At 50.3% G+C, this 27,942-nt stretch overlaps 1 protein-coding gene across 1 annotated transcript in view; it reads left to right on the plus strand.

The window, feature by feature from the left end:
* UBR4 (ubiquitin protein ligase E3 component n-recognin 4) overlaps positions 1–27,942 on the plus strand; it is a 95,463-nt gene extending 67,521 nt beyond the window's left edge. Inside the window, exons 81-107 of the mRNA XM_058818917.1 lie at positions 116–200; positions 303–430; positions 1,123–1,252; positions 1,740–1,897; positions 2,325–2,434; positions 3,115–3,256; positions 3,923–4,004; positions 5,502–5,675; positions 6,065–6,186; positions 7,018–7,215; positions 7,346–7,426; positions 9,598–9,685; positions 10,055–10,182; positions 10,583–10,690; positions 11,157–11,276; positions 11,937–12,127; positions 12,740–12,913; positions 13,395–13,494; positions 14,329–14,547; positions 14,777–14,890; positions 15,930–16,072; positions 16,344–16,469; positions 17,629–17,823; positions 20,084–20,308; positions 25,873–25,963; positions 26,769–26,931; positions 27,532–27,942. Of these exons, the coding sequence (XP_058674900.1) occupies positions 116–200; positions 303–430; positions 1,123–1,252; positions 1,740–1,897; positions 2,325–2,434; positions 3,115–3,256; positions 3,923–4,004; positions 5,502–5,675; positions 6,065–6,186; positions 7,018–7,215; positions 7,346–7,426; positions 9,598–9,685; positions 10,055–10,182; positions 10,583–10,690; positions 11,157–11,276; positions 11,937–12,127; positions 12,740–12,913; positions 13,395–13,494; positions 14,329–14,547; positions 14,777–14,890; positions 15,930–16,072; positions 16,344–16,469; positions 17,629–17,823; positions 20,084–20,308; positions 25,873–25,963; positions 26,769–26,931; positions 27,532–27,596 (3,660 nt within the window). The 3' untranslated portion in view covers positions 27,597–27,942. The remainder of the gene's footprint in view (positions 1–115; positions 201–302; positions 431–1,122; positions 1,253–1,739; positions 1,898–2,324; positions 2,435–3,114; positions 3,257–3,922; positions 4,005–5,501; positions 5,676–6,064; positions 6,187–7,017; positions 7,216–7,345; positions 7,427–9,597; positions 9,686–10,054; positions 10,183–10,582; positions 10,691–11,156; positions 11,277–11,936; positions 12,128–12,739; positions 12,914–13,394; positions 13,495–14,328; positions 14,548–14,776; positions 14,891–15,929; positions 16,073–16,343; positions 16,470–17,628; positions 17,824–20,083; positions 20,309–25,872; positions 25,964–26,768; positions 26,932–27,531) is intronic.

Below are 27,942 nucleotides of genomic sequence, written 5' to 3' on the forward strand. Positions count from 1 at the left end.
AGTGTGCATGGCATTAAGCTAACCTAGATCTATATGTTTTGAACCTGAGTTGGTTAAAGCTGGGAGGGCAGCAGGGAGTGGGGCACCCCAGGAGCTGGAGCTGTGTGTGTTGCAGGCCAGCAGCCTCCAGTACGAGATGCTGCTGCTGACAGACTCCATCTCCAAGGAGGACAGCTGCTGGGAGCTGCGCCTGCGCTGCGGTGAGTGTGGGCACCAGCAAGGGCAGCATTGCCACCTCTAAACCCACCTCAAGTGCTGCCCAGAGCTCTCCCAGGATAATGAACACCCCTGTCTGCTTGCAGCTCTCAGCCTCTTCCTGATGGCAGTGAACATCAAGACCCCGGTGGTTGTTGAGAACATCACCCTCATGTGCCTGCGCATCCTGCAGAAGCTCATCAAGCCACCTGCTCCTACCAGCAAGAAGAACAAGGTACTGCCTCGAGGCTGAGCAAAACCTTGAGAATTTGCTGATTGGAGTCTGGCACGCTGATCTCAGTGAGGAATTAGTTTGTGAGGAAGGCAGGACTTGATTTTCCTGGTCTCTGTTACTAGGGAAGCACAAGCCCTGTGACTCTGGTCATTACACACTGCAAATCACAGATGACTACTTGATTTTTCACTGGGTTTTGGTGACTTTGACCACAGCTGTTGAGGGTTTACTGTTTTCCCCTCAGATCTGAGGGGGGCAGACCTACTTCAAATCCACAGCTTAGTTATTTTAGGCAGGCTTTAGGCTTTCAGCAGCTTTGTAGAATCAGGTACCTAAATTTGAAAGAATCAAGTACTTTTGACTCAGATTTTTAAATACAGAGCTACAATTCTCATTAAAATATATTGACTGCTGTTGATTTTCATTTAGGGTTAGATTTGCAGAAGAGAAGGTATTTTTCTGCTTTGATCTGCCTGTCTGATAATCACAAATGGGTGTCAGCGATGGGTTTATTGATATTTCATTAGGAACTGGAATATCTCTCTTAGTTCACCAGTAACAGACACTGCATTACCCTGCTGCTGTCCAAGAGCTGCATTTGCCTCTTCATTTGCCTGTCCCAGCCCCAGGGGTTGCTCTTTGGGAGCAGACTGTGGCTTTCTGAAGAATCACAGAGCTTTTTTATTTGTTAGGATGTGCCCATGGATGCTCTCACCACTGTGAAGCCTTACAGCAATGAAATCCATGCACAGGCTCAGCTGTGGCTCAAGAGGGACCCCAAGGCATCCTATGAAGCTTGGAAGAAGTGCCTCCCTGCCAGAGGTGAGCCCTGTGCCTGTGGCCTGCTGCAGTTCTGTGTGTCCCCAGATTTAATAAGGAATCTGCTTCTGTGGAGTTGTGTTGGCTGCTGTCCTGTGCCATCTGATTCCATCCTCACATTTAGTCTTTAGAGTTGTAGCACTGACTTTTCTGGGCTGTGTGCCTCAAACCCTAAACAGAAAATGCTCTGTGCCCAAAGAGAATCAGGGAATGTAAAAAATGAAACTTGTTGCTTACTTAAATTGATAGCAGCCAGCTGGAAAGCTGATGGGATTGCTTGAGAGAGGCTCTGGGATTTTCATGAGGCTTGGAACTGAGCATAGCTCTACAGGAGTGAAAATGGCAGCAGGAGGAGATGGGAAGCACTCAGTTCCCAGCTGGAGTTTGGCGAGTTCCAGTAGGAAGACTGGAATAAATAAAATAAAAATCCTCTGGCAGTTTGCAGCTCATGACTGCTGACAGCTCTCTTGGGCTCTGCTCAACATTGCAGGTGCAGATGCCAACGGGAAAACTCCCAGCAAAGCTGAGCTTCACCAGCTCTACTTGTCAGAAAAATACGTCTGGAAGTGGAAGCAGTTCATGAGCCGCCGTGGGAAGAGAACTTGTCCTCTGGATCTCAAGCTGGGGCACAACAATTGGCTGAGACAGGTAAAGGTGGGGAGAGCTCCAGGCTCAGTCACACACTGTGGGTGTTTGCTGTCTGGGGAGGCTGGCACTCACTGCCTCTGATGCCAAGTCAGCTTTGCAGCTGTGCTCCCTTAGAAATGCTGCACCAACGTTGATCTGGGAGTCTGTGGGTTGCTAAACTCTGAACCTTTGATTGCCATGGTGCTCCTGTGCCTGATGAGCTGCACCTCTGAGGGTCCTGGAGCAAAGCTTTGCTTCCTGTGTGTGGGCTAGCAGCTCCATGCACTCTTTAAACACTTTGGTGCTGAGCAGAGCAGGAATTGTCACAGAACCAAGAAAACGCTGCCACCATGTCACCCAACAGCCCCCACGTTGTGCCTTCCTGTGAGCTGTCACAAATTCATCTGTGCCCATGGGTCTGACCTGGCTTTTCCTGCCCCTGGCCCAGGTGCTGTTCACTCCTGCCACCCAGGCTGCCAGGCAGGCTGCCTGCACCATCGTGGAGGCCCTGGCCACCATCCCCAGCAGGAAGCAGCAGGTCCTGGATCTCCTCACCAGGTATTGCTGTGCTGCCACTCCTGGCAGCTCCACCAGTGTTTGTCTTCAATTCCCAGCAGAATCTCTCCCTTCTTGCAGCTTTTCTCACACCTCTCCCTGTATGCCTGCAGTTCAGGGCTCTTTTTGAGCTGGATTTTTCAACTTAATTAACTGGGAGGGTATAGATTTAGGGAGAACTGGGGTTTGCTGCCTGGCAATGAGCTCTTGCAGTCTGTACCTTTTCCAGCAGTAAGGATCAGCTGTTCAGCTCTGTGGCCAACATTTCCCCCTCTTCAGTGACAGAATAATGAGTGAACTCTGTTCCAGCTGCTGTGGCATAACTTACCCAGCTCATACTGATAGCACAGTCAGTTTCTTTTGGGGACAAATACTGATTTAGCCAGCAAGTAATGAATATCAGTGATGCTGTTAGCAAGGAGACCTCACTACCTCAGGAGGGGATGGATGGATGGATGGATGGATGGATGGATGGATGGATGGATGGATGGATGGATGGATGGATGGATGGATGGAATCCATGGATGGATGGAATCCATGGATGGATGGATGGATTGATTGATTTCTGGAGGCTTTTTCTTCCTTTCCACACTGTCCTTAGGCTGGAATGTCAGCTGTGTTTCTATTTGGGTTGTCAGCTTGTGTTTCTCTTTGGGTTGTCAGTCTGTGTTTCTCTCTCCCAGCTACCTGGATGAGCTGAGCATTGCTGGTGAATGTGCTGCTGAGTACCTGGCCCTGTACCAGAAGCTCATCAAACCTGCCCACTGGAAGGTCTACCTGGCAGCCAGAGGGGTTCTGCCCTACATTGGCAGCCTCATCACTAAGGTATGGGTTTGTGTGCAGGAAATGACCTGTTAGCTTGGCTTTTTTTTTGATTTTGAAATTCCATCCCTTTGTTCAGTGCCCTGTTGCTGACCCTGCCAAGGTTCTCAAGTTTACACTTCAGTGTTGGTACCTCAGAACAGAGGGAGCCACGGGGGTTTTAGCCCCAGCTGGAGAATTCTTTAACACTTTAATTAACTGCTCTGGGATTGTCAATATTGCTGCACTGCCTTGGCACTGTTGTGCAGCTCCCAGGCTGGGCTCTGAGAGCCCTTGGGGACAGGGAAGGATCAGGTGTGCTGCCATTGCTATAGAAATGGGAATTACAGCCTTTGGAGGAGCAGCACTCAGGTTTTACAGTGTTCACAGTGGTGGGAGTTTTCTGTGGGGGTCCCTGCTGCACTCCAGAGGGGCAGATGGCTCTCTCCATATCAGTGGTGGCTGTGAGTGCTCCTGGAAGGCCACTAGAGCCAAGCAGTGCTAGCAGGGAGAAAATGAGAGGGATGTTTGTGGGAGATTTCCTTTCCTTTTCCCCTTCCCTCCCTGCTCTTGCAGTTGTGTTTTCAGTTTCTGAGTTCTCTGCACCTTGTGTTAGACACCCCAATGGTTATTTGGCATTGCAGGGCCATCTTGGCCTAACAGGCTGTTAATGATTTTAATTATTTTCAGGAAATAGCTCGTTTGCTGGCCTTGGAGGAAGCAACACTCAGCACAGATTTGCAGCAGGGATATGCCCTGAAGAGCCTCACAGGTATTCAGTGGGCCTGCAGCAGGGTTAGAGCTGGAGATCATTGTTCTCTAACAGCTGTGGCAGAATTTCAGAGAGATCTCATTCAGCTGTGTTGCCATTGTCAGCACTGGATTTTTGCCATCGATTTAGCACTTAATCTCTAAATGGATTTTTCCATAATTTTTTTGTGGTCAGTAAGAGTTTTTAGCTGAACTGTGGTAACACACCAGGCAAGCTTCATCATTTCACTTTATTACATAATCCCTGGCACCACTGTAAACACTGCTGCTTTATTCCTACCTGTTGTTCTTACCTCCCAATTCTATGGGAGCTTTGCTTTTATCTTCTAGGGTGTACACCCTTTTACAAAAATGTGTTGGAAATGGAAATACCTCATTAACTAGATCATTGTTTTTTGTATCCTCTTTCACATTCTTCAGCCATTAGTGGGTGAATCCATAAAGCCTGGCTTCTTGCAAGAAGCAGCATGTTGATCAGTGTGTCATGGGAAAGAATCCTTGTGTTTGCTGATTCTTTGCTTTATTGTAGGAGTGACCAGTTTGCTGATGTCACTGATAACTCATTTCACATCACCAGAGGTATTAGAAGTATGACAAGAGGAGCAGTCATCTGCTTTTGGAATAGCTTGTGACAGGAAAATGCCAAAGCGTGCAGAATTTTGTATCAAGCACACAGGAAACTCCTTAGGCTCTTTCCTCATTCCCAAACTGGTTTTCATGTGTTACAATTTGCAAGCCAGGCCAGGGCTTTTGCCTGCAACCACCCAGTTCACAGGAATGAGTATTAAACCCCAGAGTGATGGGAGCTGGAACAAACCATTTTTATGATACTGTGCCCTGTTTGCTGCTATGAAATTCAGAAATCAAATTCTCTCCCACCTGCCTTGTGGGGGTCCCAGTTACCAGGGAACCAGTTGTGGGTTTCCCCAGGTCTGGATTGAAAGCACTGGAGACAGTAATTCATGTTCACACTCAGGTGTTTATTATTCCTTATCAGTAAAACAGTCTCACAACCATGAGTTCAGCAGCTTTTCATTAGAAGGCACAAAAGGGCCAGCAGTCTCTTGTTACAAGGTCTTTTAAGACTAAACTATCCAATTAAGGGCTGACACTTGGATTATTTTCCCTTTTAACCCAATAACTGGTCCCAAAGAGCTGCAGTGCAGACTTTTCTGCCCAATTACAAAATGCCACCCAAACCCATGAAGAAGGAGGAAGAAGAAGCATGAAAAGGGAACCCAGGATGACACCCTGTGCCCTCCATCTTGCTGCCATCCACAACATAACAATTTCTCACCAAGTGATCCACCTACACTGCTCTCTATAATCTATTTCACACTTTTGTGGATTCCAGTCTGTCTTGAAGTCTGGGAAACTTTCTCCATGAGTGAGGGTCAGAGTCAGTGCTGCCCTGGGGGTCAGGACACCCCAGAGCAGACACAGAAATATTCCCAGTGCCCTGGGTTTCTACACTGCCTGCATTTCTGTGTCTTTCCAGGTCTCCTCTCTTCCTTTGTGGAGGTGGAGTCCATCAAGAGGCACTTCAAGAGCCGCCTGGTGGGCACGGTGCTCAATGGGTACCTGTGCCTGAGGAAGCTGGTGGTGCAGAGGACAAAGCTGATTGATGAGACCCAGGACATGCTGCTGGAGATGCTGGAGGACATGACAACAGGTAAAACCACCTCTGTTCCATAAATCCAGCTTTAGGATCAACCAAGATGGAAAAGCTGAACATTCTCTAAATGACTGCTGTAATCAGAGGGGTTTATGGCTTCCAGTATTTTCTCTTGGCAAAGAGCAGTTGAACAGCATTCCTAGTCACCTCTTATCTTCCAGGAATCTCAGCCTCCTCATTTTTATGGGGCTGTTTTACTGCAGCCCAGCCATGCAGAGTAACCCTACCTAAGAAATACCTTCCATCTTTCACAGAGTGGATTCACAAAAGGAGAGAGCACCAAATTGTGGGGCTGGCTGCAGAAGGATTTATTGCATGTGCTGAGTTAAAGGGGAATCTATAAAATTGACTGCAGAGTCCATTTTAAAGCTTCCTTTTGTTGGCAGGCACAGAGTCAGAGACCAAGGCATTCATGGCTGTGTGCATAGAGACTGCCAAGCGCTACAGCCTCGATGACTACAGGACCCCAGTGTTCATCTTTGAGAGGCTCTGCAGCATCATCTACCCTGTGAGTGGGGCAGGGGCACACTGCCTGAACACAGCCCTGAAATGCTTTGGGATGGGGCTTAAAGATTGTCCAGTCCCAGCCTCTGCTATGGCAGGGACACCTTCCATGATCCCAGGCTGCTTCCAGCCTTGGCCAGCCCAGCCTTGGACATTGCAGGGGTCCAGGGGCAGCCACAGCTTCTCTGGGCACCCTGTGCCAGGGCCTGCCCACTCTTCCCAATATCTGATCTAAATTTCCCCTCTTTCAGCCTGACCCTTTCCCCCTTGTCCTGTCACTCCAGCCCCTGATGAAAAGTCTCTCTCTGGCTTTCCTGCAGTCAGTTTTACACCATAGAAGGTGTTGTGGTGTCTCCACACAACCTTCTCCTCTGCAGGCTGAGCATTCCCAATGTCTCAGCCTGTCTCCATAGGGGAGGTGCTCCAGTCCCCTCCATGGCCTCCTCTGCCCTTGCTCCAACAATTCCACGAGTTCTCATGTTGAGAACACCAGAACTGTGTGCAGTGCTCCAGGTGGAGTCTCATGATGGAGGAGGAGAATCAGCACCAAGCACCTCTAGCACCCTAGATCTGGTTCATTTTTCCCAGGAGCAGCTGTGTCTGCAGTCATGATTCACCATGAGCCTTTGGAGAGCTGTACCCCAGTGTATCCCTTTGGGGGGTTCAGGTTCCCTGAGGAATTTGGTTACTCAGTGATCCTGGCCATCCTCAGTGTGGCATGCAGAGCCAGTGGGGAAAGGACTGAAGGTTTAGGAACATTCTCCCATTAAAATGCAGCAATGGGAGCATGGCTAGGGAAAAACTTATTCACTGTGTCTCTGCTGTTGCTCTTTAGGAGGAGAATGAAGTCACTGAGTTCTTTGTCACCCTGGAGAAAGATCCCCAGCAGGAAGATTTCCTGCAGGGCAGGATGCCAGGGAATCCCTACAGCAGTAATGAGCCTGGCATCGGGCCCCTCATGAGGGACATCAAGAACAAGATCTGCCAGGACTGTGACCTGGTGGCTCTGCTGGAGGATGACAGTGGCATGGAGGTGAGAATTTCTGGAGGTGGGGATTGCTTGCACAGACCTGTGGGATGCTGGTTTTGGGCAGCTGGTGGTTGCTGGGGTGGTGATGTAACAACCTGAGCTTGTTCTTGACTTGTTCTTCTCTCCCTTTCAGCTTTTGGTGAACAACAAGATCATCAGTCTGGATCTGCCTGTGGCTGAGGTCTACAAGAAGGTGTGGTGTCCCACAAACGAGGTGTGTGTTACCTTTGTTCAAGTTAACAGCACAGAGCAGCTGTCCTTCACATCAACAAAAAAAAAATGGGGAAAAATCAAAACCATACGCGTCAGGATTTATTTCCTGGCATATAATTTATTGGGTGTAACTGCTCAGCAACTTTTGGTGCTCTGTTAGGACACATTGTGCATGGCCCTGCAACGTGAGTGATTGCAGAGCACTGCCCCAGGTGAGCTGTGTCCTGTGTCACAGTGACTCTTCCTGAGGAACAGCTCTCCCTGTGCTCCCCTGGGGAGAGTTGAGCGTTTCAGTGCCTTTCAGAGCACATTTCACACTCCATCTGCACACAAAAGTTTTGTGTGTGTGCACACAAGGACACCAGACTGCTCCATCAGTCTGTGCTTCGAGGGCGAGCCCAAGTTATTTATGCACAGAGCACCCAGTGCTTCTCCATATTTGCACTTCTGCTCTCATGTTTTCCATCAGGATCTCAAGCACTTGGCAGATTCATCCTTTTTTTGTTTTTCATTGTATGTGTTGTGTGTTTTTCACATGAAGAAATGGACCCAGCAGTGTTAAGGGTCCAGTCCACCATGTCACACTGAGCTTGTTCCAGAGGTGGATGTGTCCAGAACAAGCTCTTCCCTTTTTTCCTTGTGACCATTCAAATAACTCCCACTGAGACCATCAGGCTCAAGCTTGCCCACTGCAAATATATTTTTAGAGGCACTTGAGATCATAAAACAAGACTGATTTGTCCAGCATTTCTTGGTCATTTCTCATTTCCTCCTGGCCTCAAATCACCTTTGAAACTTCCATTTCTGAAGCCATTTGTGGGAACTATTCAAACAAAGTGCCAGTTAGCAGTGAATGATGATAAAATGGGTCTCATTAAGCTTTATTTCAGGAACAAAGCCTTCAGTACTGCAAAATCGAGCCCAAACCTTGTGACAGTGATAATTTTTAACAAGGTACCCACTTGGAAAGGGAGATGAGGTGCTGGTGTTAATCTGTGAGTTCTGATTTGAATTCTGACGGAGTCGCTGGTGCAATGTTGCCCATGCTGCCCCTGGAGGAGCTGTTCCCGTGGGATGCCGGGCGTGCAGCTCTCCCGGAGGGAAGCAGCTCAGCTGCTGAAAGGCAGAGTTTGTTCAGCATTCCTGGGGATGAACAGCTTTCATCTGTCTTCCTTTGTGAGCACCTCCTGGAGCCGCAGCTCCCGTTCCCTGGGAGCGACAGGCTCACAAGAAACGCAACCTCAGGCCCCTTTTTGTTTCCCTTGTCTCTCAGTGGCTTTTTTTGTTCATCTGCCGTTTTACCAGGGCCCCTGTGGTGTTAATTGCTGGTCGCCAGCGTGGCCTTTGAGCAGATCTTCCCCCCGGGGCTTTCCCTGTGCTTATGTATTTGCTGTGACATTAAGCACTGCTTATTCCACATTAGGCTTAGCACGATCCCTGACAGGTTTTCTCTTGCAAGGTCTCCTGCTCCCAAATCTGGGATTTTTCTTTTCTGCTTTTTATTCAGACCTATGGATTAAAAATGGAAAGTTTCATGATATGCTGTCAGTATTTCCAGCTGGAAATACATCTGGAAAAGTGTCCCTTTCTCAGGGTAACAGCACAGCTTCTTGGCTGTATCAGTGATGTACTGTCTTACTGAAAGCTCATTCAATTGCCTTTTACTCCTCTTCCATTTGCCATCGCTGCAGATTTTATCTCTTTGAAAGCTTTCATCCAATTAGCCTGTCCTGCTTCATTTCCTGGGCTGTGCCTGTTCCCTGGATTTCCCAGCTATGCTGTGCCATACCCCAGAGGAGAGGTTGCCATGGAAAGCAGGTGAACCCATTTTCCCATGGCTGCATCTTTCACTGGTGCTGAAGGAAAGCTGGAGGAGATGGAAGGAGGAAGAGACTGTTTATCACCAGTCTATCAATTAACTGGCAATGCCAAGAAAAGCTGGGCTGACCAAGGGATGAGTTACTGATGTTTTTGCAGGTGGCTCTGTTGTTGTTTTTAATTCATCTCAGGAACAGGAAAATGAGGGAGTGAAAGATTTCCCCGTGCTACCATCAGCAGGTGGAACAGCACGAGGGAGAGCTGGGGCTGGAGTGTCTGTACACACTGAAACCAGAGCCAGGCTTGTGTCCAAGTGGCCAGAGACAGAATGAATAAAAAGCTGTGCTCTTGCAGGGGGAGCCCATGAGGATCATTTACCGCATGCGGGGGTTACTGGGAGATGCCACGGAGGAATTCATCGAGTCCCTCGACTCCACCACTGGTAATGCATTTGTCTGCTGAAAGCTGGGATTAGATTTGAAATCTGAGGTTTGCTGCAGAGCAATGACATTATTATCCTCACAGCAGTGAGCTTAAAGTTGATTGACGTTGCTTTTGCTGCATTTACCTGCTTCACCTCGAGTGAAGGAGGATTTTACCAGCGCTTTAAAGCTGTGCTTCAGATGTGAGCACTTGCTTGGCACGGGGACCATTCTGCCCAGCCCTTCTTCATATCTCTGCTCTTAATTCTTTTTTAATTCAATACAACTGAAGTGTCTGGAATTGCTGGGAAATGCGTGCTGCTCTGCTCTCCATTTCTGCGTGTCCCGGTGGGGCTGCTCCTGTCCTCACCACTGTGTCTGTCCTGCAGATGAGGAGGAGGATGAGGAAGAGGTGTATAAGATGGCAGGGGTGATGGCCCCATGTGGAGGCCTGGAGTGCATGCTCAACAGACTGACTGGCATCAAGGACTTCAAGCAGGGCCGGCACCTCTTAACCGTGAGTGTCCCTTTGGCACCGGGGTCAGGAGTTATGGGGAGGAAAATTCCACAGGCACCCCTGAGGTTTAGACAATCTCCCTTGAGCTGGAACAGTTCCTTCCCTCTCCTGTTCTTTTTGGGTAACAATTCCTTACAAAACTTCAAATGTCTAGAACCTGAGGAGTTGGTAAGACCAAATCCTGTCTTGTTGGAGGAATTGTTTTCTGCCTTGGCCATATCTGAAAACCAAAGCTGTGCTAAGATATACACACATATATATTTATGTGAAAATCTGGGGTGTACTGTATCCCAGCAGTCTGGATATCAGGTCTATTATTGTATTAAACTATTACTTCAGTTTCAGCAAAATCCCCCCTCGTTGTGAAGTCCCACAGAGAATCCCTTTCTGTATTTTGCAGGTGCTGTTAAAACTCTTCAGTTACTGTGTGAAGGTGAAAATCAACCGGCAGCAGCTGGTCAAGCCAGAGATGAACACTTTGAATGTCATGCTGGGGACTCTCAACTTGGTAAGGACAGCTTGGACTTCCAGAAGTGGTTTTCCATGGATTCCAATGAATTTAAGCTACTTCTGCCTGCCCTGCTGCCTTGTGACAACTACAGGAGATGGGAAATACTGATGTGCGGGCACTGCAAATTATCCTTTGGACATTCCTTATCTGTTATGGGTGGGAGTGTGGGGGCAGTTAAACCAGCTGGTGTTCCAGTGCCCCTTCCCACCTCAAACCAGTGACTGCTGGTGTTCTAGTGCCCCTTCCCACCCCAAACCAGTGACTGCTGGTGTTCCAGTGCCCCTTCCCACTTTATACCAGTGACTGCTGGTGCTCCAGGGTCTGCTCCCACCTCAAACCAGTGACTGCTGGTGTTCCCCTAAGTGCTCCCACCTCAAACCAGTGACTGCTGGTGTTCCAGTGCCCCTTCCCACCTCAAACCAGTGACTGTTGCTGTTCCCCTGAGCACTCCCATGTCTTGCAGGCTCTGGTGGCTGAGCAGGAGAGCAAGGACAGCGGGGGAGCAGCAGTGGCAGAGCAGGTGCTCAGCATCATGGAGATCATTCTGGATGAATCCAACGCAGAGCCCCTGAGCGAGGACAAGGTGAGTGGCTCCTTTCCCTGGATTCAGGCCTTGCACAGCCCTGCTCACAGGGATGCTGAGCTCCAGGAGCAGGAGGGGAGTGCTGATGGAGTCTGACCCTCGTTCCACTTCTGGCAGGTCTTGGCAGGCCTTGGGGAAGGGCTCAAGGAGGGCCCTGAACCAAAAGCACTGCGAGGCTGCGTCAGGATGAGTCTTGCATGGTTGGCTGAGGGTTGTTAGGCACTGCTTGGATCCTTTCCTGCCTGTTTTGGGCCACGGGCCAGTGAGAGACAAGAAAAGACACAGCTTGGCCTTGTTTTTTGGAGTGTTTTTGTATGTGTTGAAAACATGATTGATTTTCCAGTTAATTGAGAATAAAACTGTTTCTCATCTAGACTGAGAACAAGAAGAGCTTCTCACTCATCTTTTGAAGCTGTGGGTGAACAGGAATCTGGTGTGCTTTGGGTTGGAATTATTAGACTTTTGGCTGGAAAATGCTTTAACAGCACGTGGAATAAGCCAGGGGTTGGTGCAGCCATTCCATGAGACCTCTGAGAACAAGACTAAATTTTATTTTTATCAGTGACCACCCCTTCACAACAGGAGTACCCCACCACCTCCCAGAGTGAGAATTTCCTTGTAGATTTATTGACTATAAATCCTGCTGCTTTTGCTTCACAGGGCAACCTCCTCCTGACAGGGGACAAGGACCAGCTGGTGATGCTGCTGGACCAGATCAACAGCACCTTTGTGCGCTCCAACCTGAGCGTGCTGCAGGGGCTGCTGCGCATCATCCCCTACCTGAGCTTCGGGGAGATGGAGAAGATGCAGATCCTGGTGGATCGCTTCAAGCCCTACTGCAACTTTGATAAGTATGTTGGCACAGCTCAGCTAAAGGCACCTGAAATGGTTTTGGTGACACATTTCTGCCTTCATCTCCTCATTGGTGCTACTCCAGTCTAATGCCAGGTGTCGGGTGCAGGGAAAACTCTGGGCTTAATATGAGTTATTAGCAAGTTCTGTTTATGGAAGAGAGCATTAGACACTTATACAGCAAGTAATAAGCTCATGAATATTCTGTAATTTACACTGTTTATTGGTTACACTACAACATTAGCTCTTCTCTGTTCTTTAGGGGTTACATCTCTCTTTTCTCATGTCTCCTTCACTATTTGTTATCATACTACAGCTAGGCTTAAGGACACGCTATCTAGCAAGTGCAAAACTCAAAATTAGCTACAGCTTTGTACTTTTCCAATCTCTAGTCAACTAAAATCCCAACAGCCAGGCTTCAGCTTCATTTCCTCTCTCACTTCTGAGCCATTTTTGACATAAAAGTGTGAGGTCTAGCTTGAGGAATAGGTCTTCAGAGAGAGCATTTTGAGGTGACAGGCCTGAATAGCTTTTCTGAGTCTCTGAGCTGGGGCAGGTACACCATTCAGTGAGAATTACAGGCAGAGTTACCATCTCTTCTCTTTGTTCAGGTATGATGAGGAGCACAGTGGAGATGATAAAGTTTTCCTGGACTGCTTCTGTAAAATAGCAGCAGGAATAAAGAACAACAGCAACGGCCATCAGCTGAAAGATCTCATCCTGCAGAAGGGGATTACACAGAATGCCCTGGATTACATGAAAAAGCACATTCCAAGTGCAAAGAAGTAAGAGTCACTATTTAATGTGTGTGGTTAATGTGTGTGACTGCCCTGGACATCCTCCTCATCCCATCACCACAATCTCCCAAGAAATCCATGAACAAGTTCCCATTCAGGAGCATTCAGAGCTGTGGTGCTGAGGTCTGGTGAGGCAGTGCTCGTATAGAGATGACCTAAAAACCCTGAAATCTTCCCATTTGATACCCATCCAAGCTGATTTCTTGGATATCTCAATCCTTGTGTTTCCTGCCTGTCCTCTCCTGTTTCACAGCAACAGAGTTTGTGCTGTTGGTAGCCAACTCATGAACACAAATCCCCAGGCTCAGAGTTGGCACCGTGGCCGTGCACAGCATGGGAGTGGGAGTGTGACTGTCCCTTCATTAATGAGCTGAGCAGGGACACGGGGGGAGGGAGTGTTCCCTGCAGCCTGGAGCCATGCTGCTGTCTGGGACACTCCCCCAGCTGCTGCCTTTTGTGTTCCATGCAGTTTGGATGCAGACATATGGAAGAGGTTCTTATCTCGACCTGCACTTCCTTTTATCCTGCGCCTGCTCCGAGGCCTCGCGACGCAGCACCCTGCAACACAGGTGAGCCCAGGGCCCTGGCACTCTGCTCTGGGGCTGCAGCTCAGCAGAAACTCCTCTAAGAGTTGGTTCTACATTCATTTTTGATGGGTTTTGTTTTGCCATCCTCATCACAGTTGGAACAGTTTTGCTCACAACTTTTTTCCGCCAGAAGGTTTTGGTCCTAGTCTCCCAAACAGAAGGGAATTCTGTTTGGGGGATAAAGCAGAGAGAAAATCCAGTTCTCCTGAGCTTACCTCTTATAAGAATGTGAAATTTTCTTATAAGAATATGAAATTCTTATAATAATTGTTAATTCTGTTGGGAGTCTCAAAGTAGGCATAGGTGTGGAAGCTGTTCAAGTATTCTCTGGGCAAGTTCTGCCTTTGCAGAGCATCCTCTGAGTTTTGTGTGTCACATGAGAAGATTGGGAACATGACTCTGTGTCTTTGTCTTGGTGCCTTGAGCTTCTGCTGGGCAGCTTCAGGCATCATCTGGAAAAGTCAGAGATTCTGATTTGAATATTTCCTCCTGCTGTGTGGTGTGAGATTGACACACCAGTGTGAAGAGAAGGTAATTATTGATAAGCTCCCCAGGACGTGATTGTTGGTGTTTGAAGGCATCAATACAATGTCTTATCACAAAATAAACGTTTTATCCAACATCCCCATCTGAGCTGGTAATGACCAGTGGAGAGGCAAATTGCCCCAGACTGACACACAGTTTTTAGGGCCTTAAAAAAGAAAGGAACAGTGGTTGCAGCTCAGTGCTCTGCCCAGCTGTCCCTGTAGGATTAAGGGGGACAGTCACTGTCCTGAGTCCCCTCCTCCTGAGCAGTGCTGTGCTCCCATCCCCCAGGTGCTAATAGGAACAGACTCCATCTCCAACCTGCACAAACTGGAGCAGGTGTCGAGTGATGAAGGCATTGGGACGTTGGCAGAGAACCTCCTGGAGGCTCTGAGGGAGCACCCCGAGGTGAACAAGAAGATTGACGCCGCGCGGAAGGAGACACGCGCCGAGAAGAAGAGGATGGCCATGGCCATGAGGCAGAAGGCCCTGGGCACCCTGGGCATGACGGTAATGGCTGGGGGCTCTGCTCCTCCAGGGCTTTCCTTCCTGCCCTGCTCAAGCTGCCTCAGCAGGAAATGTGTGATTTATTGATGGATATTGCACAGCTCCAGCCTCCCCGTTTGCCTGGTGCTGCCAGGAGGGAACAGAGGAGATGGGATGGGCATTCCAGTGCCAGTGGTGGGCATGGTGTGGTTTGTCATTGTTTTTAACCTGCTTGAGCTTTTCTGTCTTCCAGACAAATGAGAAGGGCCAGGTGGTGACCAAGACTGCGCTGCTTAAACAGATGGAGGAGCTGATAGAGGAGCCAGGACTGACCTGCTGCATCTGCCGGGAGGGATACAAATTCCAGGTACTGGGAGCTAAGAGTTACAGGTAGTGGGAGCTAAAAGTTCTGCATAGTGGGAGCTGAAAGTTCCAGGCAGTGGGAGCTAAGAGTTCTAGGTCATGGGAGCTAAGAGTTCCAGGTGGTGGGAGCTAAAACTTCCAGGTACTGGGAGCTAAGAGTTCCAGGTAATGGGAGCTAAAAGTTCTGCATAGTGGGAGCTAAGAGTTCCAGGTACTGGGAGCTAAGAGTTCCAGGTAATGGGAGCTAAAAGTTCTGCATAGTGGGAGCTAAGAGTTCCAGGTACTGGGAGCTAAGAGTTCCAGGTAGTGGGGGCTAAAAGTTCCAGGTAGTAGGAGCTAGGAGTTTCAGGTAATGGTGATGGGAGATTGAAGTTCCAGGTGAAGGGAGACACATTTTCAGAGCCCTCTCAGCTCCTAATGGGACTTGCCAGTATCTGGTTGCACAAGTGCTGGCGCTGGAGGATCAGGAAGTCTCAGGGTTGGTTCTTCAGATCAGTAATTCCAGAGGTGGCTGGGAAAGGGAAGTGTGTTTTCAGTGAAAGCTGGAAAAACACAGGACCAGTTTAAGTTTGAGGTTGGTATCAATGCAAGGAACCCCAAAATGGGGACTAGCATGCTCTGACTCTGTGATTCAGTTGAACAAATGGTTTATTAAGCTATATAATATTATACTACATACTATACTAATACCATACCAAACAAAAACCTGTGACCCTTTCCAACAGTCACGACACAGCTTTGACCTAATTGATCAATCAGTCAAAACAACCATCACCAGTGTCCAGTTAACAAATCCCTTTTCAGCAAACAATCTGCATAACACATCCCACATGTGCCAAACAACAGATGCAGCAAGTGAAGAATTGTTTTCTTCTTTCTCTGAGCTTTCTCCAGCAAAAATCTTGGGAGAGAGAATTATGTCTCTGTTCAAAGAATGTGTGAATACCACAAGGTTGGGAGTGGAAGAGGTTCAATTCAGTGTGGTGTGGAAAGAGCAGGAGATGAGTAGCAGAGCTTGCTAAGGCAGCTGTGTGTCCTTGCAGCCCACCAAGGTGCTGGGGATTTACACCTTCACCAAGCGCGTGGCGCTCGAGGAGTTTGAGAACAAGCCCCGCAAGCAGCAGGGCTACAGCACCGTGTCCCACTTCAACATTGTGCACTATGACTGCCACCTGGCAGCTGTCAGGTATGTGCCCACACCCACACAGCCCCTCAGCCTGGGCTGGAGGCCTTTCCAGGTGCTTTGGGATCACTGTGGGACTCAGGCTGGGTGGGCTGGGTTGTTGATCACTTTGCAGGGCTTCTCCATCTCCATGCCTGCTTTAACACTGCTCAGCCCTGGACTCTGCCAAGTCCAGCATTGAGAGAAGCTGTGGAATTGTCATTTTGGGGATGTTTCCTTAGACAGAAGCTTGCATCCTGCTGACTTGCCTGGTGTGCTCTGTCTCTTTGTGCAGGCTCGCTCGGGGCCGCGAGGAGTGGGAGAGTGCAGCCCTGCAAAATGCCAACACCAAGTGCAATGGGCTCCTGCCAGTGTGGGGGCCCCACGTGCCAGAGTCTGCTTTTGCCACGTGCTTGGCACGGTGAGTACAGGCAGGTTCTTCCCCAGCTGGTTGCATCTGGCTGAGTCAGATCCTTGCCACACACTCCCCTGAAATCCTGGGATCAGAGGTGGTGCAGCTGAATCCTGGTGAAACGGAGCCATTTCAGGTTCCACCATCAGGAGTGAATCTCCTAAAAAAGTGCAGATGTCTGTTTGTTCCTTGGCTTCATGTAAATAATTTCAGAGCCTCCTTAGCCCGCAGTCACAGCTGAAGATGCAGTGTTGATTCATTTGTGCCTAGTGAGCCCCTACTGTACAAAAGAAACCTTCTGACACCAGTGGATTCCCTGGTGTAGATTTCCAGACTTCTCTTGGATGGTACTGAGGTACTTGAGCAGCTGTCTGGAGCAGATGGAGATGGTGATGTCAGGATTCTTCTTTACCTTGTGCTGGGTTTGTAATGTCACATTAGAAATTTTGAACCTGACAGGGGTTAGGTTTAGATCAGATATTGGGAAGAAAGTCTTCCCTGTGTAGAGGTGTGCACTGGCACAAGATGCCCAGAGAGGTTATGGATGCCCCATCCCTGGCAGTGTCCAAAGCCAGGTTGGACAGAACTTGAAGCAACCTGGGACAGTGGAAGTTGTCCCTGCCCATGGAAGGGGTTGAGACTGGAAAATCTTTAATGTCCCCAACCCAAACCATTTTGTGATTTTGTGGAATCAAGAGTGGCAACATCCTGGAAGCATTTCAGCCAGGAGCTGTATCCCAGCTCCTGGGCATGGGAGAACAGTATTGATGTGTGGACAGATATCTGCAGCTGGAATTGGATTTGCCAGAGTGAGCTGAAGGCCTCCCTTTGGGGAGGTTACTCCAAGGTAGCAGGGCTGCCTTTGTGAGTTTTTGTGCCGTGCTTGCTGTGCTCCTGGGCTGTGTTGTGGCAGGAGCAGCTCTCTGCAAGCCCCATGGTGTTTTTCAGGCCCAGCACAAACCTGCAGGAGGGGCTGTGCTGTGGCAGGAGCAGCTCTCTGAAATCCTCCTGGGTTTTTCAGGCACAACACAAACTTGCAGGAGGGGCTGTGCTGTGGCAGGAGCAGCTTTCTGCAAGCTCCCTGATGTTCTTCAGCCCAACGCAAACCTGCAGGAGGGGCTGTGCCGTGGCAGGAGCAGCTCTCTGAAGGCCCCCTGGTGTTTTTCAGGCACAACACGTACCTGCAGGAGTGCACGGGGCAGAGGGAGCCCACGTACCAGCTGAACGTGCACGACATCAAGCTGCTGTTCCTGCGCTTCGCCATGGAGCAGTCGTTCAGCATCGACACCGGGGGTGGCGGCCGCGAGAGCAACATCCACCTCATCCCCTACATCATCCACACCGTGCTCTACGTGCTCAACACGTCAGTGCCACCCCTGCCACCCTCCCCCAGCTCTGCACGGGCCAGCACAGATGGGAAATCACATAAAGTTTTGGGAGGGTTGCGCATCCTGAGTGGGTTGTTAAGGATTTGCATTGTTGGGAGTGAAGCCTGGACATGCCGGATAACAGGGAACCTATTGAGTAAAAGCAATTGGGAATTAGCTTCTCTTTCCATTCTAGATGTAATTATTACCTCTGGGGTGAGCAACAGGGTATTACATTAAAACAACTCTGCCAGCTTAATTTTCTCCTGAGCAGGCAGAAGAGACATTGCGATGAAATCATTGTTAGTTGAAAACTTAACCCTGATGCAGTTTTATTCAGTGTTCAAATAACACAGGTTGGTTTCCAGATTTGACATCCTGGAGGAGGGTTCAGGTCCACCAGATTTTCCTGATATTTTCAATTTTTTTGGGAGGTTACCATTATTATTTTTGCCCATAAGCAGCAATCCATTGGCACTGCACTGCACTGAGGCTGTGTGGCCACATCCATGGGCACCCAGATGCTTTGGAATAGATGAGCTGATTCTGATCCTGCAGAAATGGGCTGCCCATGTCTATCCTCTATTGGAGGAGTTAGATATTAGTAAGTAATACTAATTAGATGAGGGTATAAATATTAAAATACACACCAAGGTCACTCCAAATGCAGTGCAGTGAAATCCCTCTCACTTTCCCGCCTGGAACTAATCAAGGTTTTGGCTGTAATACAATTTCTCTTTTGTTTTTAATATCTATCTCCAGATCCCTGCGCTATTGTTTTCCCAATCCTTTGGGAGACAAATAAATGGAACTATTTGTTTCATCTTGTTAGGCTCCTGTTGGCACCACAGAGCCCAGAACCCGCTGGGCAGACATGGAAAAAAAGCCTTCTGTACTTCTCAGACAGAATTTTTAATATTAAATGGAGAAAATAAAGAGCTACTACTTGGCTCCCAGCTGCATCTTTTAGCAGATGAAAAGGTCACACAGCCCTGACAGCTTCATCTGCTGGGATGCTGCTTGATGCCTGACAGGGAGAGTTTATCTCACTGCAGAGTCACAGGTCTGACCTGGCTGGCAGCCTCTGCCTGCTGCAGGAGAGCCACAGATGTGGCAAAGTGTGATGCAACTTCCCAAAGTCTCCTGTGACACGTGCTTTGCACTGTCACCCCTGGGCTGTCAGGACTCCTGGGACACTGGAGCTCTGAGGGAAAGGAGGAAAAGGATAAAACATTTATATAAGCTGGCAGTAAAGTGCAGTGTCTTTAGGTTTGAATTTGGCCTGTGTCTTCCCAGGGTTTGCTTTTGCAGTAGAGGAATTTTATAAATGGATCCAGGTGTGGCTGCAGGAGCTGCAGTGGCTGTGGTGTGTCCCGTGGGAGTTGGCTCCACTCATCTTTTTCTCAAAAAAAAGTGGAAATATTCCTCTACAGTGGTGTTACCTTCCACTGGGGCAATGGCAGCTGTTTGGCAGACCTCTAGTGCCACCCACAACTCCAAGGAAAATGTGTTTGCTTCACTGGGAGCAGGTCCTCAGCCAGGGAGGAGTTTGGAGGAAGCTGGTGGTGCCCACTGGGAGAAAATCCTCAGACAGGAGAAGAATTTGGGAAAAGCTGGTGGTGCCCACTGGGAACGAATCCTCAGTCAGGGGGTGAATTTGGGGGTGCCCAGCTGTGTGCCTGTGCAGGGGCAGCACCCAGGGCTCCGGGGCAGCAGAGGCTGAGCTCCCTGGAGCTGAGCAGAAGCTGAGTCCCTGGAGCTGGGGAGCACAGGCTGAGCCCCTGGAGCTGAGTCCCTGGAGCTGAGCCCCTGGAGCTGAAGCTGAGCCCCTGGAGCTGGAGCTTAGGCTGAGCTGGAGCTGGGGAGCACAGGCTGAGCCCCTGAAGCTGGAGCTGAGCTGAGCCCCTGGAGCTGAGCTTAGGCTGAGCCCCTGGAGCTGGGGAGCACAGGCTGAGCCCCCTGGAGCTGGAGCTGAGCCCCTGGAGCTGGGGAGCACAGGCTGAGCCCCTGGACTTGAGTCCCTGGAGCTGAGCACAGGCTGAGCCCCTGGAGCTGAGCCCCTGGAGCTGAGCCCCTGGAGCTGGGGAGCACAGGCTGAGCCCCTGGAGCTGAGCACAGGCTGAGCCCCTGGAGCTGGAGCTGAGCCCCTGGAGCTGAGCACAGGCTGAGCCCCTGGAGCTGGAGCTGAGCCCCTGGAGCTGAGCACAGGCTGAGCCCCTGGAGCTGAGCCCCTCTGAGGCTCTCTGTGTGTTGCAGGACCCGGGCGACGTCGCGGGAGGAGAAGAACCTGCAGAGCTTCCTGGAGCAGCCCCGGGAGAAGTGGGTGGAGAGCGCCTTCGAGGTGGACGGGCCCCACTATTACACCGTGCTGGCCCTGCACGTGTGTCCCCCCGAGCGCTGGCGCGCCATCCGCGGGGACATCCTGCGCCGCCTGCTCGTCACCGCCCACGCGCGCGTGGTGTCCCCGGGAGGGGCCAGCAGGTCAGTGCCACCCCTGGCTGGGCACAGCACAGGGCACCACGGGCACAGAGCCACTGGGGTCATTGTTACAGAGACACTGGGGTCATTGTTACAGAGACACTGGGGTCACTGTCACAGAGACACTGGGGTCATTGTCACAGAGACACTGGGGTCACTGTCACAGAGACACTGGGGTCATTGTTACAGAGACACTGGGGTCACTGTCACAGAGACACTGGGGTCACTGTCACAGAGACACTGGGGTCATTGTCACAGAGACACTGGGGTCACTGTCACAGAGCCACTCATGTCACTGTCACAGAGACACTGGGGTCACTGTCACAGAGCCCCATGGGGCACAGGCACAGAGCCCCACGGGCACTGGGGCACTGGCACAGGGCTTGTGTCACTCAGAGCCACTCATGTCACAGGCACAGGCACAGAGCCACTCGTGTCACTGTCACTGAGCCCCACGGGCACTGGAACAGGCACAGAGCCACTGGGGTCACTGTCACAGAGCCCCACACGCCACTGGCACTGTCACAGAGCCACTGGGGTCACTGTCACACCTGCCCATGTCACTGTCACAGAGCCCCACGGTCACTGGCACAGGACTCATGTCACTGTCACACCCACTCATGTCACTGTTACACCCACTCATGTCACTGTCAGAGAGCCACTCGTGTCATTGTCACACCCACTTGTGTCGCTGTCGCACCCACTCCTGTCACTGTTACAGAGCCACTGGGGTCACCGTCAAGGAGCCACTTGTGTCACCATCACAGAGCCACTGGGGTCACTGTCACAGAGCCATTGGGGTCACTGTCACACCCACTCCTGTCATTGTCACAGAGCCACTTGTGTTACTTTCACAGAGCCACTGGTGTCACTGTCCCACCTGCTCGTGTCACAGCCCCACTCACAGCCAATGGAGTGTGTGTAGTTTACACCAGCTGTCAGCCCCTCTGAGTAACCTTTGCACTCAGGGTTGTGGAGCTGCACAATCCCAGTCTGGCTTGGCTTGGGAGGGACCCTGAAACCCCCCCCAGTGCCACCCCTGCCATGGCAGGGACAGCCAGCACAGCCCAGAGACAGCCCAGCAGCCCAGGGACACCCAGGGACAGCCAGCACAGCCCAGGGACACCCAGGGACAGCCAGCACAGCCCAGAGACAGCCCAGCAGCCCAGGGACAGCCAGCACAGCCCAGAGACAGCCCAGCAGCCCAGGGACAGCCAGCACAGCCCAGAGACAGCCCAGCAGCCCAGGGACAGCCAGCACAGCCCAGCAGCCCAGGGACAGCCAGCACAGCCCAGGGACAGCCAGCACAGCCCAGAGACAGCCCAGCAGCCCAGGAACACCCAGGGACAGCCAGCACAGCCCAGGGACAGCCCAGCAGCCCAGGGACACCCCCAGAGCCCAGGTTGCTCTCAGCCTTGTCCAGCCTGGCCCTGAGTGGCTGCAGCTGCCCCCCAGGGCTGCTCTGAGCAGGAGATTTCATTCTGGAGTGGATCAATGAGCTGATCCATGGAAATGAAGCTTTTCCCTCTTCCTCCCCCAGCTCAGCACTCAGCCGTGAGCTGTCTGAGCTGTGCCTCATCCCTGTTTGCCTCCCTAAGGAAGCTCCTTCTGGGCCCTTTTGATCAGTGCTCCAGCCTCCCTCAAATAGAAAAATAGAAATAGAAGTCAAATGCCATTGCTTTTTAAAAAGAAAAAAATCAATAGCAGCTGTCAGGCACTTGAAGCACAAGAATAAGTGGCTGTGCCTGCCTGACAAAGGCACAATATTGCCAGAGAGGGAAAGGGAATTCCAGTTTCTGAAAGGATGATTTGAAATAGCTGTCATAATTAGGAATCAATTCATTATTATTCTAAGTCGCCTTAAAGGGCATTTTTATGCTGATGACATTAATTAGGTGTTTGATAAAGTCATTCCATTGTAGTTGCACAAACCCAGCATGAACCAGTGCTCTTGGAAAAGGCAGAGAGCCCTGAAAGGGCTCCTCCATTGATCCCTGTGCTGCTTTCAGGCTCCCCTGGCTCCTGTTTCCTATTTCCTGGGGGTCTGACAGACCCAGGGCATGTCCTGGAGCCTCAGGGGGTGCAGCAGAGCTAAGGCCAGGGTGGGTTTGCTGCTTTTTAAACCTCCCTGGATGTTCTGTTCCTTCCCCAAGCACAGGTGCTGCAATAAAAGCACTTTGGAACAGGCAGAGCCAGGAACTTCCAGCTAAAGCATCCAATGTCTGGAATTTCAGGGGAGCACACTCAGAAACTGCTCAGGAATTATGTCAAGGTTTATTCAAGGGCTTTCTTTAATCTCTGCAGACTAAGGGAGCACAAAGCCTCCCTCTGATAAAGCCTCTCAGAAACAGCAATATGGCAGTTCTGATTTCCAAGCTCTGTGCTTATTTATTCTTGTGGAAAATCAGGAAGAGGGTGATGGATGGTGAAAGGCTCTGCAGATAAGTGCCAATATCTTGAATTTGTAGGCTGAGGCAGAGAGGAAGCCACTGGCTGTGACACCAGGGTAATGTCTGCATTCAAAGCATTAAAATTAGCATTCCATGTTCAGGGTGTTGGCTGGGAGCAGCTCCATTCCCAGAGCACTGGGGTGAGGGCTGGGGACAGCCAAGGACTCACTGCTACCTGTGCATCTTAAAAAGGGACAGGAACCACTGCAGGAACCCCCAGTGCCTTTTAAAAAGGGACAGGAACCACTGCAGGAACACCTAGTGCTTCTCCAAAAAGGAACAGGAGTCACTGCAGGAACCCTAGAGCATCTCAGCAAGGCACAGGAAGCACTGCAGGGACCCCAGTGCATCTTAAAAAGGAACAGGAACCACTGCAGGAACCCCCAGAGCATCTTAAAAAGGGACAGGAACCACTGCAGGAACAACAGTGCATCTTAAAAAGAGACAGGAGTCACTGCAGGAACCCCAGTGCATCTTAAAAAGGAACAGGAACCACTGCAGGGACCCCAGAGCATCTTACAAAGGGACAGGAGTCACTGCATGAACCCCCAAGAATATCTCAGAAAGGAACAGGAGTCACTGCAGGAACCCCAGTGCACCTTAAAAAGGGGCAGGAACCACTGCAGGAACCCCAGCGCCTCTTAAAAAGGAACAGGAGTCACTGCAGGGACCCCCAAGAATATCTCAGCAAGGGACAGGAACCACTACAGGAACCCCAGTGCTTCTTAAAAAGGGACAGGAGTCACTGCAGAACGCCCAGAGCATCTTAAAAAGGGACAGGAACCACTGCAGGGACCCCAGTGCTTCTCCAAAAAGCTGAGGATCTGCTGATCTTAACCCTCCTGTAAATCCTGGGAAGGGCAGGAGGGCTCTGCATTCCCTCATCCCAAGGCAGCAAATCCCACCCATGGGGAGGTGCCCATGCAGCTCCTCAGCTGGGCCAGCCAGGGTCACACAGATTTGGGGAGAATTGAGCCAAAAAAGGCTTCTGGCTCTGCCAGGAGGGGTGGTACCACAGGAACCAGGGGGAGATGCTCAGCACCTCCCTTGTTTTGGTAACACTTCCTATTTAAACCCAAAGATGAAATTCCCAGAATGGATCTCAATTCTGAGTTTTTGTAAATACAACTTACAGATCCCAAAGAACTGAATCAAGCATTTATTGTTACTGAACCATAAATTCTGGCTAAAAATCCTGGTTTTCAGTGCAGCTTTCACATGGAATTGGGGAGGAAAAGCCCATTTTGATTGTTTTCCCTTTGCTCCCCACTGTGACCTCTCTAAAACACCCCAGAGGGAAGGCAGGCTTGCCCAGAGTGTGGCTTTGTGCTTTGTCCTGTCCAGCTGCAGGAGTGAAACCAGCAGCTCCTGCATGGAGCAGCTGCTCCTCAAGGTAACTCCCAGCCCTAACCCACAAGGGCCTTTTAGTTTTCAATTAAAGGAGCAGACTGCAATTAGATCAAACCCATTGACATGAAAGGAGAAGTCTGGCTTGCAGGATTTGGGAGGCCAGAATTAGCCTCGCTCGGAGTCTCTTCATCCCATGGAAATTTAGTCACCTTTACTAATTGGTTTTCCTTTAAATAATTAAGCTGAGCTGCCTGAGCAGGCTGCCACCAACTCAGATGTCTGTTTTAAGGGCACACACACACAAATGGAGCTTTTTAATAAGAGCAGCACAATGTTCATTTCCCCCCAGAAAAGCCCAGGCTGGGGCAGTTGCAGTGGGAGCCCGTTTGTGTTGTGACTCCTGGGTGCACAAAAAATGGATTTTTGTTTTTCCAAAGCTCTGGAGTGTTGAGCAGGAAGCAGCACGTGATGGAGCAGATGTACCTGAGCAGCACAGGCACAGAAATTCCAAAGCCATGAGAGCTGCTGGCAGGAGGCTCCTCCTTGCCAGAACCTGTTTGTGATTAATCCTGCAGGCTTTGGGAGCTGCTGTCCCAGCACAGCTCTGCACCTTTTAGGGCATTCCTGCTGCTCCAAACCCAGGTGCTGGATTTCCAGAAGTCCTTTCCTGGCAGGAGAATAACCAAGGATATATTAAATGGAAATTCCTCCATTTCTTCAAGACATTTCCCTCAGAGTCTTGCAGAAATGCTTTTATGAGTTGGAAGCACAAAGCTGTTGTGTCATTGATGCCCCCTGGATTTGGTCATTCCTTTAGGAATCTGCTGCAGTGACACACAAACAAGGGCTGTACATTGTTTTTCCCATTTTGCTGTTGATTTCCTGTGTAGTCTCAGCCCTTCAGTTCCTCTGTGCTCGTTTCCCTCCATGGAAGGAGGTTTGGCTGGCAGGGCTGCCCTGGTCACAGCACATCCCCAGGTGCCCAAAGCTCCCTGGAACACCCAGCCAGGCTCACTGAGAGCCCTCCCTGCTGTCACTGCTGGGCTCTGGCTGCTCCTGCTGCCCTGCTGCCATCAGGGGGGTACCAAAGCCCCATCATGTTGGGTTTGTTGTTGCTGGAATGGCTCCCAAGGTATTAAAAAGTATTTTTTCCCAGCCCCATGCACAAAGAAAAAGTCGAGATTCCTCATCTCTGCTTTTCAAGGTTGTTTATTTTCTCTTATCTGTTACGTTCCTCCTCTGACCTGCTGAGATCTGTCCAGCAGATCAGGTTGTGGCACACTGACACCCTTGGGATGATGTTGGCTTTTTATACCAAGAACTAGGTGTGCTTTATTGACAATAATTTTCCAATACTTATCACCTATGTTAGACAGTCTATCTCTATTCTAAACAAATCAAACAGTGTCACCATCACAGCAGAAGATTGAGGACAAGAAGGAGAAGGAGAAAGACAGGACATGCCCAGATTCCTCCATTTTGCCTCTTGAACCCCCATTCTAAAAACCCCAAAATTCTACTTTTTCACCCTGTGATAAATTCACTATCATTCTACTCAAACTCTTGTGGCTTGTACATCTTCACACAAAGTTGGGAATTGTTTCCATGGGTTAAAACTGAAGGCACAGGTGTTTGTGACTCTGTGCCAAGGTCTCTGAGCCCCCTGCCAGGGTCTGGAGCCTCCAGGGCAGCCAGAGGGATGTTCTGGGTTCCTCACCATGACAGAAAGATTACCTGAGTGATAACTGACCTGCTTTCCCTCCCCAGACTGACAGACAAGGCAGTGAAGGAATACGCCACGTACCGCTCGGGGCTGCTCTTCTGGGCCCTCGTGGATCTCATCTACAACATGTTCAAGGTAAGGAGAGCCCTGCAGCTCCTCTGCAGCACCTCCAGCTCAGCCCCACTTCAGCTTTCCTACCTGAGCCATGCCATGAGCTTGAAATTGAAATCAAAATTTGAAACCCCTCTCTCCAAGGTCCTTGGAAATGGAACTTCACAGGATCCCAGGATGGTTTGGGTGGGAAGGGACCTTAAAGCTCATCCCATCCCACCCCTGCCATGGCAGGGACACCTTCCACTGTCCCAGGCTGCTCCAAGCCCTGTCCAGCCTGGCCTTGGGCACTGCCAGGGATCCAGGGGCAGCCACAGCTGCTCTGGGCACCTGCCCACCCTCCCAGGGAAGGGTTTTTCCTTCTTTTTCCTTCTGCACCTTGTAAAAGCAGAAAGGCCACAAGAAGCTGCCTGTGCCCATTGAAGCCCTGGCAGTTCAGTAGCTGAAGAACTGAGAGACTTCTCCAGCTGGCAGCACTCCTGTATTGTGTATTTATTTACTTCTCCTGTTCATTGTTCATGGAAGGAAGGACATTCCAGGCCGTGCCAGGGAAGTGGTTGGGTGAGGAAGGAGCCAGGGACAGACAGAAACCTGCAGCTTGCAGAGAGGGCTCAGTGCTCAGGGTGAGAGAATGCCTGGGACCTTGTTTCATCCTGCAGAAAAGGATCATGAAGTTGCAGTCGGGGAATTTCCTCCTCTCTTGGTTGTTTGCAGGAGCCAGGGATGGAAATCCAGGAGCAATGGGAGAAGGCACCAGGGTTTGCAGTAATTTTTTTTTTTTAATTAACTCATTCTTTTGGCCTGATTTGGTGTGTTTGTGCCCTGCCAGAAGGTGCCTACCAGTAACACAGAGGGAGGCTGGTCCTTCTCTCTGGCTGAGTTCATCAGACACAACGACATGCCCATCCACGAGGCTGCAGACAAGGCCCTGAAAACCTTCCAGGAGGAGTTCATGCCAGTGGAAACCTTTTCTGAGTTTTTGGATGTGGCTGGTGAGTGTTTGCCTGACCTTTTATAGGCTGCCTTGTGCAGCTGGTGCCTGGAGCCAGCAGCATTCCTGACACTGCTGCAGCTCCTGGGGAGGGGAAGGGAGAGGAGGATCAGGATCCCAAACTGCTGGGACACTCACCTGAGGCAGGAAAACCTGCCCCCTGCCCTGTGACACATCTGGAGCACAGCTGGAGGCTGGTTTGGGGCTCTGTGGCTGCTGAGCAGATGGGACCTGCAGCAGGTGGGTGCAGCCAGAGCTGCTCCCCCTGGGTTTTGGTGCCTCCAGGAGTCAGGAGATGCTGAAAACCTGCAGGGAAGCTGGAGCTGCTCTTTCCTCTCTCAAAACCTGCCCCAGGCCAGTCTGTCACTGCCCAGCACAGGGAGCAGAGCTGGGGAGCCCCAGAACAGCTACATGTGGATTCAGTGTTTGAATAAATTCACATTTCAGTCCCTCCTGCTCCTGCACCCAGCAGGGTCTGCCCTGCTCGTGTCCAGCCCTAAAATAACCCTGCAGCTGTCAGTGGCTCACACATGGCCCAGCACAAATCCCTGGGCAGGACCAGCAGGGGCTGATCCTTCTCTCTGCCTTCTTGTGTTCAAAGGACTCTTGTCAGAAATCAATGATCCTGACAGCTTCCTCCAGGACCTCCTGAACTCCATCCCCTGAGCTGCCAGCACGGAGAAGCTTTGGGCACTGCTTGCCTTCCACCCTCTGTGTCCCTCCTCGTGCAGTTTGTCCCTTTCCCAAGGAGTGCTGCAGTTTTTTGTTGGAATATTTTTTGTTTTGTTTCCTTTTTTTGTTTTGTTTTGTTTTTATTTTCTACAATTTTTCTTCATGGAGTGATTTGAAATTTAGATTTGTTTTATCTTGTGTTTCAGCGCTTCTATCTGTAAAGCCTTGTGCATTCAAAGCTGTTTGAAAGAACTTGTACAGAGAGGAATCCAAACCAGTAAATCCTAATGCTTTAGTGTGCACCTCTTTGAAGTTAAATAAAGAGAACAAATGGGTAAGA

Source organism: Ammospiza caudacuta, chromosome 22, assembly GCF_027887145.1.
Source record: "Ammospiza caudacuta isolate bAmmCau1 chromosome 22, bAmmCau1.pri, whole genome shotgun sequence".
Classification (NCBI taxonomy): domain Eukaryota; kingdom Metazoa; phylum Chordata; class Aves; order Passeriformes; family Passerellidae; genus Ammospiza; species Ammospiza caudacuta.